Below are 17,535 nucleotides of genomic sequence, written 5' to 3'. Positions count from 1 at the left end.
ATGTCGGCTTCAAGTCGCGGGGCAAAGTCGGCTCCAATGTAGGACGGCTGTCGTGTCGCACCAGTGTGAACCCGGCCTAAGTCTGCATAGGCATGGTCAAACACACCTGTACAGTGTATCTCATTGCTCGATGTCCAGAGATGCAACAGTGACTGTGTCAGCTTTTTACCCCGGAGTAAACCTGTTGATCTTTGTCTCCATGTGATGAATTATCGAAGACTGCACTATACAGCACTTTCAGTGATCCAGCATTACGGATCTACCCAGACCATACTGATCAGTGACACCCACTCGCCTTTACGCCTTGTTCCGGTCTAGATGACACAGTATTGGATTATCCCCTTGAGGGTCAGGTGCAAATTACTTTACTGTTTGGACTCTTTTAATTTATTTCCATTGCCTATGCCTCGGAGTTTCCCCCCAGACATTAGCTGAATCAAATCTATTGTGCTTTATCTTCAACGGTGCATCACACAGCCCCTTCAGTGATCTAGCATCACGGATCACCCGCTCACCTCTATACCTTATTCCAGTCCAGATGACACAGCATTGGGTTATCTCCTTGAGGGTTATGTGCAAATGACTTTACTGCTTGGATTGTATTAATTTAATTTACTGTCTATACCTCAGAGTTCCCCTTAGATATTTGCTGGATCGGGTCTATTGTGTTTTAGCTTCAACGGTGTGTATGACTGGTGTGGATGCGTGTGGTGTGCTGCTAGCAGTCTCTCCTTCCCTTCCAGGCAACCTAACCCTGCTTTAAACTTCTCCACAAAACAACAATAATCTCCTGCGCTTGGGGGCTTAGTCTATGGATAAGTGGTGCGGCCAACCCTCTGAATCAAACAGTGCCTTCAGTCTTGCTGCCCTCCTCAGAACAGTGGGTATTCTTAACCACTTGCTGCCCACCATATAGCAAAATGTCATATGACGTCCAGCAGGATATCAAGCCGCTGCGCGCCCCCGGGGGCGCACATCGCAGCGATTGTTACAGTGTGTCAGTCTGACACACCGCAACTCCAATCTAGGTAAAGAGTCTCTGATAGAGACTCTCTACCACGTGATCAGCTGTGTCCAATCACTGCTGATCACAGTGTAAACAGGAAGAGCCGGTGATTGGCTTTTCCCCACTCACGTCTGTCAGACGCGAGTAGAGGAGAGCTGTTCGGCTGCCCCTCTGATGGGGGGTCTGTGCTGATCGATTATCAGTGCAGCCCCTCCGAGGTTGCCCACACTGGACCACCAGGGACGCCATCAGGACCACCAGGGATGCCACCACTAGTCACCACCAGGTATGCTGCCCTAGACCACCAGGGATGTCAATCTGTGCCCAAAATGGATCCCAATCAGTGCCCACAATGGGCATCACTGATTGGCAGGCATTATTGTTTGGCACTGATTGGCATCCATCAGTACCATTTCTTAGTGTACAGTGCCCATCTGTGCTGCCTATCAGTGCCGCATATTTGTGCCCATCAGTGCCGCCTTATCAGTGCCCGTCAGTGCAGCCCCATCAGTGAAGGAGAAAACTTAACAGAAACAAAAAAAAAAACTTTTTTTTTTCTAAATTTTCAGTCTTTTTTTTTATTTGTTTAGCAGAAAATAAAAATCTCAGAGGTGATCAAACACCACCAAAAAAAGCTCTATTTGTGGGAACAAAATGATAAAAATTTCGTTTGGGCACAGTGTAGCATGACCGATCAATTGTCATTCAAAGTGCGACAGCGCTGAAAGCTGAAAATTGGTCTGGGCAAGAAGGTGTATAAGTGCCCTGTATTGAAGTGGTTAAAACTGAAACATAAAAAGAGGAAAGGAGGGCGCACCGACCTTGTGCATTACCAATGGTAAATTTTATTAAAAGATAAATCAGCAATAATCATACTCACAAACGAGCGTGTAAAAGAGGCTTATCAGTAGATGAGACTACGTCTCTGAACACCTGCAACCCCCTGGAATGTGCCCCTGAACTTTGGATGGGGGCACTTCCAATATAGCAGGGGACGGGCATGGGATCAGTTTGATTCACCAGGTGGATGTTGTCCACTTGAATGGGTGTGGCATGATCTGGTGGGCATTGGTCTGGGCGTATGCATGTGGATATATATATATATAGAGGTAACCAGAGGAGGCAAGTCATTCAGCGCTTTGGCTCTGAAGAAGAGGTTATGCCCTTGAAACGCGTTAGCCATTTGTGATGCCATCTGACCCCTCCAATATTAGGTCCGGGTTGCAGGCGTTCAGAGACGTAGTCTCATCTACTGATAAGCCTCTTTTACACGCTCGTTTGTGAGCATGATTATTGCTGTTATAGCTTTTAATAAAATTTACCATTGGTAATGCACAAGGTCGGTGCGACCTCCTTTCCTCTTTTTATATTAAACTTCTCCACAACTTTACCCCTGACATGTCTGGTGTGTTCCTTGGCCTTTATGATGATCTTTGTTCACTAAGGTTCTCTAACAAACCTCTGAGGGCTTCACAGAACAGCTTTATTTATACTGAGATTCAATTACACACAGGTGGACTCTATTTACTAATTAGGTGACTTCTGAAGGCAATTGGTTCCACTAGATCTTAGTTAGGGATATCAGAGTAAAGGGGGTTGAATACAAATGCACGCCACACTTTTCAGATATTTATTTGTAAAAACAATTGAAAATCATTTATCATTTTCCTTCCACTTCACAATTATGTGCCACTTTGTGTTGGTCTATCACATAAAATCCCAGTAAAATACATTTACGTTTTTGGTTGTAACATGACAATATGTGGAAAATTTCAGGGGGTATGAATGCTTTTTCCAGGCACTGTATATACCTTTTTTATGAAAGGAGAGGTTATTTCCACGTCAGTCACATTTTTATCTTCATTATTTTTTCTGCTCTAAAAAAAAAGATAGATTGGAGCTGATTTGGCTGCTTTTGCTCGATATCTACACTCAACTGTTGGCTGCAGACCAGACCTGGAACACTCACCTCTCCTTCTGCCCACACTGATGGAAATAGTAAAAGAAGCCACCAACTGAAGATCCTGCAAAATCCATCACTTCCGGTGGTTTGGTTGATTGGCCCTCATGTCGCTATTTTGTCCTGTAGTGTCTTAGGGACCAGCTGGTGGAACCGCAGTGCACAGGGCAAACCATGAAATTGGCACTCCTGAAAGTTTTGGATTCTGCCGGATCTTCAGCCGGCAGTTTTGCTTCGCTACTGCAGAGGTTGTAAGTTGAAGCATCTTCTGTACAGGCAACAGTGAAATTTGAACATTTATTTTAGTCTCTTTAACAGTACTGAAACACACCCCTGATGTCTCGTTTATCAGATTGCAGTGGTAAAGAGTCTCTGGAAGAAACAGCCCCACAGCAGGACCAACCTTGTGTGAAAGATCTTGTTTTGGAAAGGATGCAGCAGTATAAGAGGACATCCCCTGTCCGAATGAAGCTTAATTCCTTGGAGGCTAATGGAGAACAGGGTGAGTGATTCCACAACAGATACTGTACACGATGACACATCCCCATTGATTTAAAGCACATCTAACTTTACCTTTACTGTTCCTGTTAAGTCGAAGCATTTAAAGTGGATGCAGATGTTCACACTGATGGGGATCTGGCAATGGCTTTGCAACTGGACCTTAAGAAGCATTCAGGTGACCTACAAGATGAAGGACTCTTCTTCTGTCAGTTGTGCCAGAAAGACCTCACTGCCATGAGCAGTGTGCTGCGGGAACAGCACGTCAACAGGTGGGGCAAGAGAACGTATCATTGCTCAACAGCATTGCCTACCTATTCCTGGGTTTCTGAGATTTGTTTCATGATCTTACAGGTGTCTGGATCAGAGTGAGGGTGTACAAGGTAATTCAGCTGCACCGGCAGTTCCCAGTTGTCCATTATGTGGAAAGCCCTTCACCACAGAGAAGGCCCGTGCCTCCCACCTGAAGCGCTGCGCTGCCAAGCTGGAGGTTCCTGCACAGACGTTGTTGCAAGCTGTCCAGAGACAGGCTGCTCATACCGGCACAGACGTACCAACAGGGTGAGAATGGAAACTTTGCATTAGAACTTCCTAAAAAATAACTAATTTCAAAAGAAAAACTTTAAAAAACCTTTTTAAGTTTTAGATGGAGACAATGAGGCTTAGATGATTTTTAGGCGATCAGGTTCTGTCCCCTCTGTGGTATGGAGCTGAGTGAGGGGAAGATGGCCCCCATCCAGCTCCATACCATTGCAGGGCGGAAGCCCATTTTTTTTTTTTCAAATTCCATTTTTTTATTGCATTTTAGTGTAAATATGAGGTCTGAGGTTTTGACCCTAGATCTCATATTTAAGAGGTCCTGTCATGCTTTTTTTCTATTACAAGGGATGTTTACATTCCTTGTAATAGGAATAAAAGTGATACAATTTTATTTTTTTTAAAAGAACAGTGTAAAAATAAAAAATAAAATAAATGTGAAAAAAAAAAAAATTTTTAAATGTGCCCCGTCCAGCCGAGCTCGTGTGCAGAAGCGAACGCATACGTGAGTAGCGCCCGCATATGAAAATGGTGTTCAAACCACACATGTGAGGTATCGCCGTGATCGGTAGAGCGAGAGCAATAATTCTAGCCCCACATCTCCTGTGTAAATCAATACATGTAACCTGTAGAATTTTTTTAAACGTCGCCTATGGAGATTTTTAAGGGTAAATGTTTGTCGCCGTTCCACGAGTGGGCGCAATTTTGAAGCGTGACATTGGGTATCAATTTACTCTGCGTAATATTATCTTTCACAATATAAAAAAATTGGGCTAACTTTACTGTTGTCTTATTTTTTTTTATTCAAAAAGTGTAATTTTTCCCAAAAAAGTGCCCTTGTAAGACCGCTGAACAAATACGGTGTGACAAAGTATTGCAACAACCGCCATTTTATTCTCTAGGGTTTTACAAAAAAAAAACAATATATAATGTTTGGGGGTTCCAAGTAATTTTCTAGAAAAACAAATTGATTTAAACTTGTAAACACCAAAGTTCAGAAAGAGGCTTGGTCCTTAAGTGGTTAATACATACTAAAACTTCCCCTAAGCCTCGTACACACGATACGATTATCGGATGAATGATCGTCCGTTTTTGTTTGCATGCTAATCTCACGTCGAATCTGATGAGTTTACTAAAGTCCCGAAAATTCCCGCACAACAGAATAAAAATTCGGAAGTGATGTCATGTGTTGCAATGCATTTTTATTGCATTTTCGAACGATAGCTGTACTGATTAAACGAAAATCGTACGATCTGGCATTGTACGTAAAAAATTTTCGTGCATGTCCGATAGAATAATATCGGATGAACTGTCCTGATCGGCTCTCGAAAGCTCTGTACTAACGATCTGATTATCGTACGATTGATTTGAATGCGGCATTTTCCATACGATTTTCGGATCGTGTGTACCGGGCATTAATCCATGGTCCCATGTTCTTCTGCCCTGCCAGTTCCAGTTGTCTTAACCAGTCCACTTAAGCTGATCATGTTTCCTTTCCTCTCTTCAACTTCACTATCAACTGACTGTTCTAATCAGTGTCATCTAGATGGGACATGGGCGCTTCTAGAAATGCACCGCATTGCAGTGCTAAAGATCAGAGGACTGGAACGTTGGTTGTACTGGTACCATGATTTAAGTTGAGTTTTAGTGGATGTTAGGACTGTTATTTAAAAAAAAAAATCACACTGCCATGAAGTCGTGCTGCAGAAGCGTGACTTCAAAACTGCACTGGTGTGAACCAGAGGTGAGTGCTTTTAATTAAAACAAGTACACACTATAGAAGGATATGCTTTATTCATATTTCATGTCTGAGATTTACAACCACTTTTGTTATTTTTTTCACGCAAGATCCATTTTATCACACATTTAGGCAACTATGATGGTACTGTACATCTTCCTGTGTCCAATGTCTTTTTTGTTTTCTCCTGCCAGACACTGGATTATTAAGTAGGATTAGGCCTCTGATCGCCATGTTTTACCAGCATGTTACATACATCTTGCAGAAGAATAATCAATAAGTTAAAGACTGTGTCTATGCAAAGGGAATTCTACTCTGCAAAAACATTTCTAGCAGAACATTGCAGATAATTCAAATAGTAACGTGTACTTACTGTTGATTGTCCTCTAATAGGCCTTTTGTAAAATATACAAGCTGCTGTGTGTTTCTTTGCATCACCTCTGTATCATTTTATATACAGGAGACGTATTTAAATTATCCTGAGTTGCTTTACTGTATATGTGGTGAACTGCAATGTCACAACAAAAAAAAGTTACATCTAGAAAAAATAATGATTAACCTGGATTGTACTGATGATTGATTTCACAGGAGGAAACTTGATTCTCATTACTTATTAGCTTTGGTTTTTCTCTTAGGGCAAATTGTTTCCTAAAGAATAAAATATAATACATTTGTACAGCCATAAGACTGTACACATATGCAAATAAATGCATAAATCTGTATACATCTTTCTTTCTATGGATAAGGCCCCCTTAGCAACTGAGGATGTTGAATATAGGTGGAGGTCATTCTGTGACATCAGGATGTTGGTATTTCACTTGCATGAATGTGAGCTCCTCTCCAATGTAAAAGATAGCTCCCGAGAGTGAACCAGCACCTGGATCTGACTGCTGAATAACAGCCAACATCCTGCAAGCCTGACAGGGGCCTGTGTGCGGTACTTACAAACTAAATACATTTTTTTTTATTTATTAATAAGGGAAATACTTGATCACTCTGCTGTTTGGACTGTTCTGTCTTTGCGGAGGCAGTGGACATTGGGAGAGCAATTCCAGCAATCCAATCCAGCACAGCTGACTTGACACACTTTACCTGAACTTCATTCTTCCAAGATCTCAAGAGATCACAGGAACAATGCTTTCTTTTTTGCCAAAGGAATTAAACATTTGTACTTTTAAAGAAAAATGTGACATTGTGGGGTTGTTAAAGTTGAAATGTAATTTCCTTTTTTTTTTTTGCCTTCCCTGATTTCTTCTTTCCTCCCACATCAACATGCTTCTGAAATTTTTTTTTAAATAATTTTCATTACATACCTTATTTTTGGTCCTGTGATATCAGCACTGAGTCTCTGTGCTTCTCTATACAATGACAATGGATCATGGCTGGTGGGAGAGGCTGTACACAGCTAGCACGCTAGACCGACCTAGGTAATGCCCAAATGTAACTCCATGATTAAAATAACTGAAATCGAATGAATGAAAGCAGTGGGCTGGGGAGGAAAGAGCTAGATGATGCTGGATGTCCTTTAGCCAGGAAATGAGGCAGAGTCCATCTGACTTGCTTTAGGTCTAATGCACACTGGGAGATGTTCACAATTTCGGTATAGGAAAAGGAGCCTGTACAACTAAGCAAAACTGAAGGAAAGGCTGGAGTTCAGCTTTAAGTTGTAAAGTCAGATTGGAGAAAATGTTCATCATTATCAGTAGTATTCAGGGTCTATTTTAAAATTTTGACTTAATTTAAACCAGTCATAAATACCCTGTACATCTCTCACCCCTGCAGGAAAGTCAATGTAAAGAGGAAAGGGGCACCAAAGCAGAAGGAGCCTTCCAAGAGAAGGAAGGTAGCAAAGACTGGAGCTGATATGGAGAATTTGATGGTTGCGATGGCTCTGTCACGTTCTCTACAAGAAGAAAACTTTTCACCAAACCCTGAGTACGCTCAACCTGCCAGACAGATCGCTCCAATAGGTACGGACACATCACTCTGTTGCTGTTCACAAATTAAACTACTAAGGTGTGCAAGTTATATTAATATGAGCTGCCATTTTTAGGAGACTTTTGTGAACTAGTATGCTTCCAGCCAATTCAAACTGTCTGTGTTTTAGAAAAGAAAAGTCGCCGGAAAAAGAAGGACAAACCGCCTTCTGTCCTGTTGGTCCAGACCCCAGAAGAGGCCATGCAGAAGCTTCAGAAGAGGTTTTCTTTGCTGCTGAGCGAGGAACCTGTGGAGAACAACCTCATTACACTGCCTGCCAGTCACTTCTGGAGCATACAGGAGGAAGACAGAGAAACATGGAGAATGCGTCCTGCAAAGAATTGTGTCTTTTGGGATATCAGCAACATGATGGAGACCAGAGATGTAGTCACCTACTATACAGCAGAACTAAATCCTCCAATAACTCCATGGAAGCCTCCTTTGAAGGTAAACCTGGCCTTGGTATATAGTGATAAAAATGCTTTGGGCAGAACTTCCCAAGTGAAAGTGTGCCCAGACTATGCATACTAAAGTATTTATCTAGTCCAGGGATCTTCAAACTACGGCCCTCCAGCTGTTGTGGAACTACACGTCCCATGAGGCATTGTAAAACTCTGACATTCACAGACATTACTAGGAATGATGGGAATTGTAGTTCTTGAACAACTGGAGAGCCATAGTTTGAGGACCCCTGATCTAGTCTGATGAGATAGTATAAAACAAGACCCCATTCACCTCTTTTGCTTTAGCTATATATGGAGAAATTCACCTTCAAAGGTCCCAACAGAAGCAATAAAATCCTAGCTTTTTCCCTATTACTTTCAATTGCACCAAATCTGGGCAGCTTACCAACCCTCTAATATAGGTGTTGGAGACCAATTGAAACCCCACTTTAAATTCTTGATTTTTGAGGATCTTTGAAAATGATTTACTTAACCACTTGAGCTCTGGAAGATCCACCCCCCCCCCACCCCCACCCCGCATGACCAGCCCGTTTTTTGCTTTTTGGCACTGTGTTACGTTAACTGGTAATTGCGCAGACTTGCAACGCTGACCACAAATATAGCTTACTTTTGGTGGAATTTGATCACCACTGGGTTTTTTTCATGTTTTGCGATATAATCTAAAAAGTACAGAAAATTTGAGGGAAAAATAGAATATTTTTTACTTTCTGCTATAAATCATATCCAACATAAACATTTGAAAAATCAAATTTCTTCATAAATTTAGGCCAATAAGTATTCTGCTACATTTTTATGGTAAAAGAAATCACAATAAGCCTATATTGATTGTTGGTTTGTGCAAACATTATAGCGTCTACAAACAATTGTGAATACACTATATTACCAAAAATATTGGGATGCCTACTTTTACACGCACATGAACTTTAATTGAATCCCAGTCTTAGTCCGTATGGTTCAATATTGAGTTGGCCCACCCTTTGCAGTAGAGCTGCATGATTAATCGTTAAAAAATCGCAGTCTCGATTCAATCCCCCTCAGGATCTTAATCCGCCATTTCCACGATTCTATGTAACAAATGCAGAGCCTTTCTCTGCTCAGAGCTGTCAAAAAAAAAAAAAAAAAAAGACGGTAAATGTTTATTAACATTCCTCAGCGCTGAGATAACTGTAAACATTGTATCATTTGGTTCTTTTAGATCAGGGGTAGGCAACCTTTGAGAGGTGGAGATCCACCTGGACAACATGGAGGAGATCAAAGATCACTGGTGTGCAGCACCCTTTAAAAAAAAAAAAAGAAATGAATAGAGATGCATCGAAATTTTAGTGGCCAAAAATGGTGTTATTGGCAGAATGCCGATAAGTGAAAAGGTGCCAATAATGGCACAAAAAACGCACCGCATTTTTACCACGAATTTGAGGCGATTTTACCGCGAATTCACTGCGATTTTGGGCCAATTTTACCATGATTTACTGTGCTTATGGTGTGTTTTTTCATAAGTCCTGTGACTCAAAAACCACATCAAAAATTAAAACAGGTGCGTTATTGATGGGTTCTTGCGGCATTTGAACTGGGAGGCGCGTTTTTTGTGTTTTTTAACTGACCAAAAATCCACCAAGCTGGATTTTTAACACCAAATAGAAGCCCGACAGGCCAGTGTGCAGACATACATAAAATTAAAGGGATACATTTTTCTTGAGCTTTTCTTGCACTAAGTTTGGGTTCACACTCTTGCGATGCAGGAACCAGCGCGATCCCAGCGCGAGTTACCGAATCGCATCTATCCCGCAGGCAGTTCACACTGGCCTGTGCGAACCGCTGCGGGTGTCAATACAAAGTTAATACTTCATATTCCCATCGCACACATTCCTGGATGAGCTCTCAAATTTGGGTGCTGCAGCAATAACCAGCTGGATACTGGTTCAAGTCACAATGAAGATTTTTGCAAGCACACCATGGAACGACGTAACCCCACCATGGCCACATCACATGGCTGACGAAGGCGTCCTGCGTGACTCCGAAACGTTGCACTCTCCTTGTGTTGTGATCATGCAATAAATTATCAGTTTGGATGCTATTTATGTTGTTCCATGGTGTGCTAGCAAATATCTTCATCAATACAAAGTTAATGACACCCCCAGATCGGTTCACAGTGCCAACGGTGGATTCAGACAGGAATCGGATCACATGGGTGTGAACACTCATGCAATCCGATTCCAGTACAGGGAAAAAAAGTCCCTGCACCTTTTTTGTACGAATCCAATGCGTGTTCAGCCATACAAACTGTATGGCTGAACTCGCATTGCATAGACATCGCATGTGATCGGCACAGCAATGCGGGTGTGCAAATCACATGCGATGTTTCTGTTTGCATATGTGTGAACCCAGGCTAAAGGTGCCAATAATGGCCAACAATAAATTCATATTCATTTCAATTGATGATATTAATTTAAAAAGTCGAATATAATACAATTATATAAATGTTTCAAAATTTCATTTTCGGTTTTCGGCCAAGTGCATTTTGCATTTTCTGTTTCGACACCAAAATTTCCATTCAGTGCAACTCTAGAAATTAACTAGCAAGCTCCAATAAAAAGTGAAGACAGCATGAAGAAAACCTAGAAAAATCCATTAAAACGAATGTGACTCTAGAAATGTAAACTTGGCCTACCTTAAGATTTAGCTTCAGTGAGAAACTCAGTATTCCCTTTCATTCACATTTTTTTCACATAATTGGTCACCCCCATAAGGCTGATGCCGGAGTCCACTAAAAGGCAGAACATTTGGTACTGCAGGCTGATTTGCTCGACTAGTTTCAGGGCCTGACTATCAGCTCTGATTTCTGGCTAGTGTAAGTAGTGGGTAATGCAGTGTCCAGGTCAGTAGTAGGTTTGGCAGTGTCCAGAGGTCAGTATTATGTAGATCAGTGTACAGTGGTCAGTAGTAGGTATGTAGGGCGGTGTACAGAGGTCAGTAGTAGGTATGTAGGGCGGTGTACAGAGGTCAGTAGTAGGTATGTAGGGCGGTGTACAGAGGTCAGTAGTGTGTAGGGCAGTGTACAGAGGTCAGTAGTGTGTAGGGCAGTGTACAGAGGTCAGTAGTGTGTAGGGCAGTGTACAGAGGTCAGTAGTGTGTAGGGCGGTGTACAGAGGTCAGTAGTGTGTAGGGCAGTGTACAGAGGTCAGTAGTAGGTATGTAGGGCGGTGTACAGAGGTCAGTAGTATAAAGGGCAGTGAACAGAGGTCAGTAGTGTGTAGGGCAGTGTACAGAGGTCAGTAGTAGGTATGTAGGGCGGTGTACAGAGGTCAGTAGTGTGTAGGGCAGTGTACAGAGGTCAGTAGTAGGTATGTAGGGCGGTGTACAGAGGTCAGTAGTATAAAGGGCAGTGAACAGAGGTCAGTAGTGTGTAGGGCAGTGTACAGAGGTCAGTAGTAGGTATGTAGGGCGGTGTACAGAGGTCAGTAGTGTGTAGGGCAGTGTACAGAGGTCAGTAGTGTGTAGGGCGGTGTACAGAGGTCAGTAGTGTGTAGGGCAGTGTACAGAGGTCAGTAGTGTGTAGGGCAGTGTACAGAGGTCAGTAGTGTGTAGGGCGGTGTACAGAGGTCAGTAGTGTGTAGGGCAGTGTACAGAGGTCAGTAGTGTGTAGGGCAGTGTACAGAGGTCAGTAGTGTGTAGGGCAGTGTACAGAGGTCAGTAGTAGGTATGTAGGGCGGTGTACAGAGGTCAGTAGTATAAAGGGCAGTGAACAGAGGTCAGTATTATGTAGATCAGTGTACAGTGGTCAGTAGTAGGTATGTAGGGCGGTGTACAGAGGTCAGTAGTAGGTATGTAAGGCGGTGTACAGAGGTCAGTAGTAGGTATGTAGGGCGGTGTACAGAGGTCAGTAGTGTGTAGGGCAGTGTACAGAGGTCAGTAGTGTGTAGGGCAGTGTACAGAGGTCAGTAGTGTGTAGGGCGGTGTACAGAGGTCAGTAGTGTGTAGGGCAGTGTACAGAGGTCAGTAGTAGGTATGTAGGGAGGTGTACAGAGGTCAGTAGTATAAAGGGCAGTGAACAGAGGTCAGTAGTGTGTAGGGCAGTGTACAGAGGTCAGTAGTAGGTATGTAGGGCGGTGTACAGAGGTCAGTAGTGTGTAGGGCAGTGTACAGAGGTCAGTAGTGTGTAGGGCGGTGTACAGAGGTCAGTAGTGTGTAGGGCAGTGTACAGAGGTCAGTAGTGTGTAGGGCAGTGTACAGAGGTCAGTAGTGTGTAGGGCAGTGTACAGAGGTCAGTAGTGTGTAGGGCGGTGTACAGAGGTCAGTAGTGTGTAGGGCAGTGTACAGAGGTCAGTAGTGTGTAGGGCAGTGTACAGAGGTCAGTAGTGTGTAGGGCAGTGTACAGAGGTCAGTAGTGTGTAGGGCAGTGTACAGAGGTCAGTAGTAGGTATGTAGGGCGGTGTACAGAGGTCAGTAGTATAAAGGGCAGTGAACAGAGGTCAGTAGTGTGTAGGGCAGTGTACAGAGGTCAGTAGTAGGTATGTAGGGCGGTGTACAGAGGTCAGTAGTGTGTAGGGCAGTGTGCAGAGGTCAGTAGTGTGTAGGGCAGTGTACAGAGGTCAGTAGTGTGTAGGGCGGTGTACAGAGGTCAGTAGTGTGTAGGGCAGTGTACAGAGGTCCGTAGTGTGTAGGGCAGTGTACAGAGGTCAGTAGTGTGTAGGGCGGTGTACAGAGGTCAGTAGTGTGTAGGGCGGTGTACAGAGGTCAGTAGTGTGTAGGGCAGTGTACAGAGGTCAGTAGTAGGTATGTAGGGCGGTGTACAGAGGTCAGTAGTATAAAGGGCAGTGTACAGAGGTCAGTAGTGTGTAGGGCAGTGTACAGAGGTCAGTAGTAGGTATGTAGGGCGGTGTACAGAGGTCAGTAGTGTGTAGGACAGTGTACAGAGGTCAGTAGTGTGTAGGGCAGTGTACAGAGGTCAGTAGTGTGTAGGGCAGTGTACAGAGGTCAGTAGTATAAAGGGCAGTGTACAGAGGTCAGTAGTGTGTAGGGCAGTGTACAGAGGTCAGTAGTATAAAGGGCAGTGTACAGAGGTCAGTAATAGGTAGGTCAGTGTACGGAGGTCAGTAGTGTGTAGGGCAGTGTACAGAGGTCAGTAGTAGGTAAGGGAATGTACAGGGGTCAGTGGTATGTTGGGCAATGTACAGAGGTCTTTGGTATGTAGGGCAGTGTACACTGGTCAGTAGTAGGTAAGACAGTGTACAGAGGTCAGCAGTATGTAAAGATGTGTACAGAGGTCAGAAGGATTAAAGGAGAAGTCCAGCCTAAGCTCGTTTGGCTGGGCTTCTCCTATGGGTCACAGGAGTGCAATTCATTTTGCACTCCTGTGACCTGTTTTCAGCAGAGAGCAGACTGAAGTCCGCTCTCTGCTGACCTCACAGGAATCCGTCCAGTTATCACGACAATGGGAGTCTGGATCCACCAGGTACCTGGACTGACTGAGAGCGTGAGTGGGCCGCTGCCCACCCCTCCACAGCTCAGCACTCGAGTGTAGCGTGGAGAAGCAGAGCTCTGGGAGCTGTGAGAACCGAGCCATTGGCGATGTTCGATCGTTCTGTTCTCAGTGTAGAGGTGATGGGGGACAGATGCAGCATCGGACCGATCATCCTGCCGGCTGCATCCACCTAGGTAAGTATGATAGAAGAAAAAAACCCAGACCCTTACTTCTCTTTTAAGGGCACTATGCAAAGGGTCAGTAGGATGTAGGGCAGTGTGCAGAGGTCAGTAGGATGAAGAGAAGTAAACAGAGGTCAGCATTATGAAAAGAAATGTATAGGGATCAACAGGGCAGAGAACAGGGAGTCAGTAGGGCAGAGGACAGGGGATCAGGAGTACACGGTACTAGGAGGGGTCAAGGAGGTCATGGGGCAAGGGGGGTCAGGAGAGCACAGTACTGGGGGTTTAGAAGGGCAGAGTACAAGGGGGTCAGGAGGGTGTGGTATGGGGGGGGGCAGTAGGGCACGGAACTTGGGGAGTCAGGAAGGTATGGTATTGGGTGGCCAAGAGGGAATGGTACTGGGGGTTAGGAGGGCACGTCACTGGAGGGGGTCAGGAGGGTACGGCACTGGAGGGGGGTCAGGAGGGTACGGCACTGGGGGGGTCTCGAGGTCACGGCACTGGGGGGTCAGGAGAGTATGGTGCTGGGTTGTCAGGAGGGCATGGTATTGGGGGGGGGGTCAGAAGATTATGGTATTGGGGGGTTAGGAGGTCATGGCACTGGGAGGTCAGGAGGGTACAGTACTGGGGAGTCAGGAGGCCTGGGGTGTCAGGAGGGCATGGTATTAGGGGTTCAGAAGAGTATGGTATTGGGGTCCAGGAAAGAATAGTACTGTGTGGTCAGGAGGGTGCAGACGTTGTTACCAGATGCAGAGTAACGCAGCGAAGCAGCATGTTCTGACACTAATCCCTGCCAGCCCTCCACTCTAGTCCATCCCACAAGCACATTGGATAAATTAGAGAGGAGACGGACGGTGGGGAAGAGCACACTATACACAAGGCTCAGGGAAAGAGTTTGGGCACGTTCGTAAAAGGGCCGAACCTGCCTGAGCTATTCCGGATGCTTTCCCCGCCATTTTTTTTTAGCAGAGACCCTAGAGAAAAAAATGGCGGTTGTTGCAATATTTTATGTCACATTGTATTGGCGCAGCAGTCTTCCAAATGCAATTTTTGGGGAAAAAATACACTTCAATGAATTAAAAAAAAAAATAGACAGTAAAGTTATCCCAATTTTTTTGTATAATGCGAAAGATGATATTCGCCGCGAGAATCTGTGATCTTTATTCTAAGCAAAAAATTGTGATTCTCATTTTAGACAGAATCTTGCAGCTCCACTTTGCAGCTACTGTAAAACAGTTTCAACTCTTCTGGGAAGGCTGCCACAAGGTTTAGGAGTGTGTCTATGGGAATGTTTGACCATTCTTCCAGAAGCGCGTCTGTGAGTTCAGGCACTGATGTGGATGAGAAGGCCTGGATCACAGTCTCCGCTGTAATTCAACCCAAAGGTGTTCTATTGGGTTGAGGTGCAGGCCAGTCAAGTTCCTTTACCCCAAACATGCTCATCCAGGTCTTTATGGACCTTCTTTGTGCACTGGTGCGCAGTCCTGTTAGAACAGGAATGGGCCATCCCCAAACTGTTCCCGCAAAGTTGGGAGCATGAAATTGTCCAAAATGTCTTGGTATGCTGACACCTTAAGAGTTCCCTTTACTGGAACTAAGGGACCAAGCCCAACCCCTGAAAAACAACCCCACACCATAATCCCCCCCTCCACCAAATGATTTGGACCAGTGCACAAAACAAAGTCCATAAAGACTTGTGTGGGTGAGTTTGGGGTGGAAGAACTTGACTGGCCTCAACCTAACAAAACTCCTTTGAGATGAATTAGAGTGAAGACTGCGAGCCAGGCCTTTTCATCCAACATCAGTACCTGACCTCACAAATGCACTTCTGGAAGAATGGTCAAACATTCCCATAGACACACTCCTAAACCTTGTGGACAGCCTTCCCTGAAGAGTTGAAGCTGTTATAGCTGCAAAGGGTGGGCCAACTCAGAATTGAACCCTACAGGCTAAGACTGGGATGCCATTAAAGTGTGTGTAAAGGCAGGTGTCCCAATACTTTTGGTAATATAGTGTATACTGGAATTTTTATTTTTTTATACTAGTATTGGCGGTGATCAGCGACTTATAGCGGGACTGTTATAGTATGCTGGCAATCTGACACTGACTGACTTTTTTAACACTGTGGGAACCAGTGACACTAATACAGTGATGTTAAAAATGTGCACTGTCGCTGTACTAATGACACTGGCTGGGAAGGGGTTAACATCAATGGGAAACAAAAACCTGCACATCCCCACTTTCAGGACAGAGCTCTATATTGTTTACATTCACAGAGCTCTGTCCTGTCGACCTCTTCACCAATCAGCGGGTGACAGGGGTCAATCATTGGCCAGCATCCACTGATAGGCTTGTGCTGTGACTAATCACAGCACAACCAGACGTGCGCATGTGTGCCCCCCTACCCGGAAGTCCTGGATCACGTACTAAATACATGCTTCAGCGTAGGAGAGCTGCTCTATCGCTGTACTCCTACGTGGGGAGGTAAGCATGCGGTTATAGATGAACTTCTCCAGAAGTAGAGTCTGCCTCTCACCTAGCTCTACATCCCCCTGGGGTGCCACCATTCTGGCGCATGCATAGATCTACCCACAGCTCTGTATGGCCTTTGGGTCCTGGCAAAGTCCATGGCACATCTGCGCACACACAGATTATTTTCTGCGCATGCACAGACAGGGAAAGTTTTGGACTTCCTTGGAAGCAGATGCCTGAGGAACCCAGCACGTTTGCAGATGTGCCACAGGGCTCACTTAGGACCTGAGTGTAAAGACTTGCATTGCATCCCCTGCTTGCTTCAGTGTGTAGCATTTGGTGGGCTTGCCACCCGCCGATCGCTACATGTCGGGTAGACTTTGCCACGGGCGCGAAACATTGTGACCGTGGTATGTAAACACCCTCATCCTCTCCTTATTGCAGCTTAAAGGAAAAGTCCAGCCTGGGCTCGTTCGACTGGGCTTCTCCTACGGGTCACAGGAGTGCAATTTGTTTTTCACTCCTGTGACCCGTTTTCAGCAGAAAGCGATCTGGAGTCCACTCTCTGCTGACGCCACCAGGATCAGTCCAGGCACCGGATGTCTGGATCTGCCAGGTGCCTGGACTGATAGGCCTCTCAGCGATCCGCAGAGACGGCCGCTCCCTGCCCCTTCACAGCTGAGCGCTCCAATGAGCTTGGAGGAGCAGAGCAGGAGAGAAGCTGATTGACAGTCCGCAGCTCTCTGCTCGGGGAGGTGAGAGAACCGAGCCACCGGGGATGTTCAGTGGCTCGGTTCTCAGTGTAGAGGCGGCAGGGGACTGATGCATCGGACCGATGCTGCATCCAGGTAAGTATGAATATGGGATAAAAAAAACCCAAAAAACCCATACTTCTCTTTTAAGGGCAGTGGGTCGGTTGGCAAGTGGCAAAAATACGGCTCAACCATGCTTTTTTGCCAGTATCCCCCCCCCCCCCCTCCCCCAACCCGCATGTCTTAATGAAGTCTTAGGATGAAGGTACCCTTTAACATTACAAGCAGCTAGAGAGGACAGGAATGGCTTGTTTTAAAACTCTTTTATTGCTTGTTAACCACTTCAGCCCCGGAAGGATTTACCCCCTTCCTGACCAGAGCACTTTTTACAATTTGGCACTGCGTCGCTTTAACTGCTAATTGCGCGGTCATGCAATGCTGTAACCAAACGAAATTTGCGTCCTTTTCTTCCCACAAATAGAGCTTTC

The 17,535-nt window shown here is 44.9% G+C and overlaps 1 protein-coding gene across 3 annotated transcripts in view; it reads left to right on the top strand.

Moving 5' to 3' along the window:
- The window catches only part of SLX4 (SLX4 structure-specific endonuclease subunit), a 97,212-nt gene that overhangs the window by 23,553 nt on the left and 56,124 nt on the right, over positions 1 to 17,535 (top strand). For 2 of the 3 annotated variants that reach the window (XM_073636572.1, XM_073636571.1), the window contains exons 3-7: positions 3,319 to 3,468; positions 3,559 to 3,736; positions 3,819 to 4,025; positions 7,522 to 7,709; positions 7,847 to 8,163. In XM_073636572.1, the coding sequence (XP_073492673.1) occupies positions 3,319 to 3,468; positions 3,559 to 3,736; positions 3,819 to 4,025; positions 7,522 to 7,709; positions 7,847 to 8,163 (1,040 nt within the window). Of the gene's footprint in view, positions 1 to 3,272; positions 3,469 to 3,558; positions 3,737 to 3,818; positions 4,026 to 7,521; positions 7,710 to 7,846; positions 8,164 to 17,535 lie in introns of all 3 variants that reach the window. The other variant, XM_073636573.1, reaches the window with a different exon arrangement.

The sequence above is a fragment of the Aquarana catesbeiana genome, linkage group LG06, assembly GCF_042186555.1.
Source record: "Aquarana catesbeiana isolate 2022-GZ linkage group LG06, ASM4218655v1, whole genome shotgun sequence".
Classification (NCBI taxonomy): domain Eukaryota; kingdom Metazoa; phylum Chordata; class Amphibia; order Anura; family Ranidae; genus Aquarana; species Aquarana catesbeiana.
Note: the sequence above shows the minus strand (reverse complement) of the source record. Positions and strands in the feature narration are given on the sequence as shown.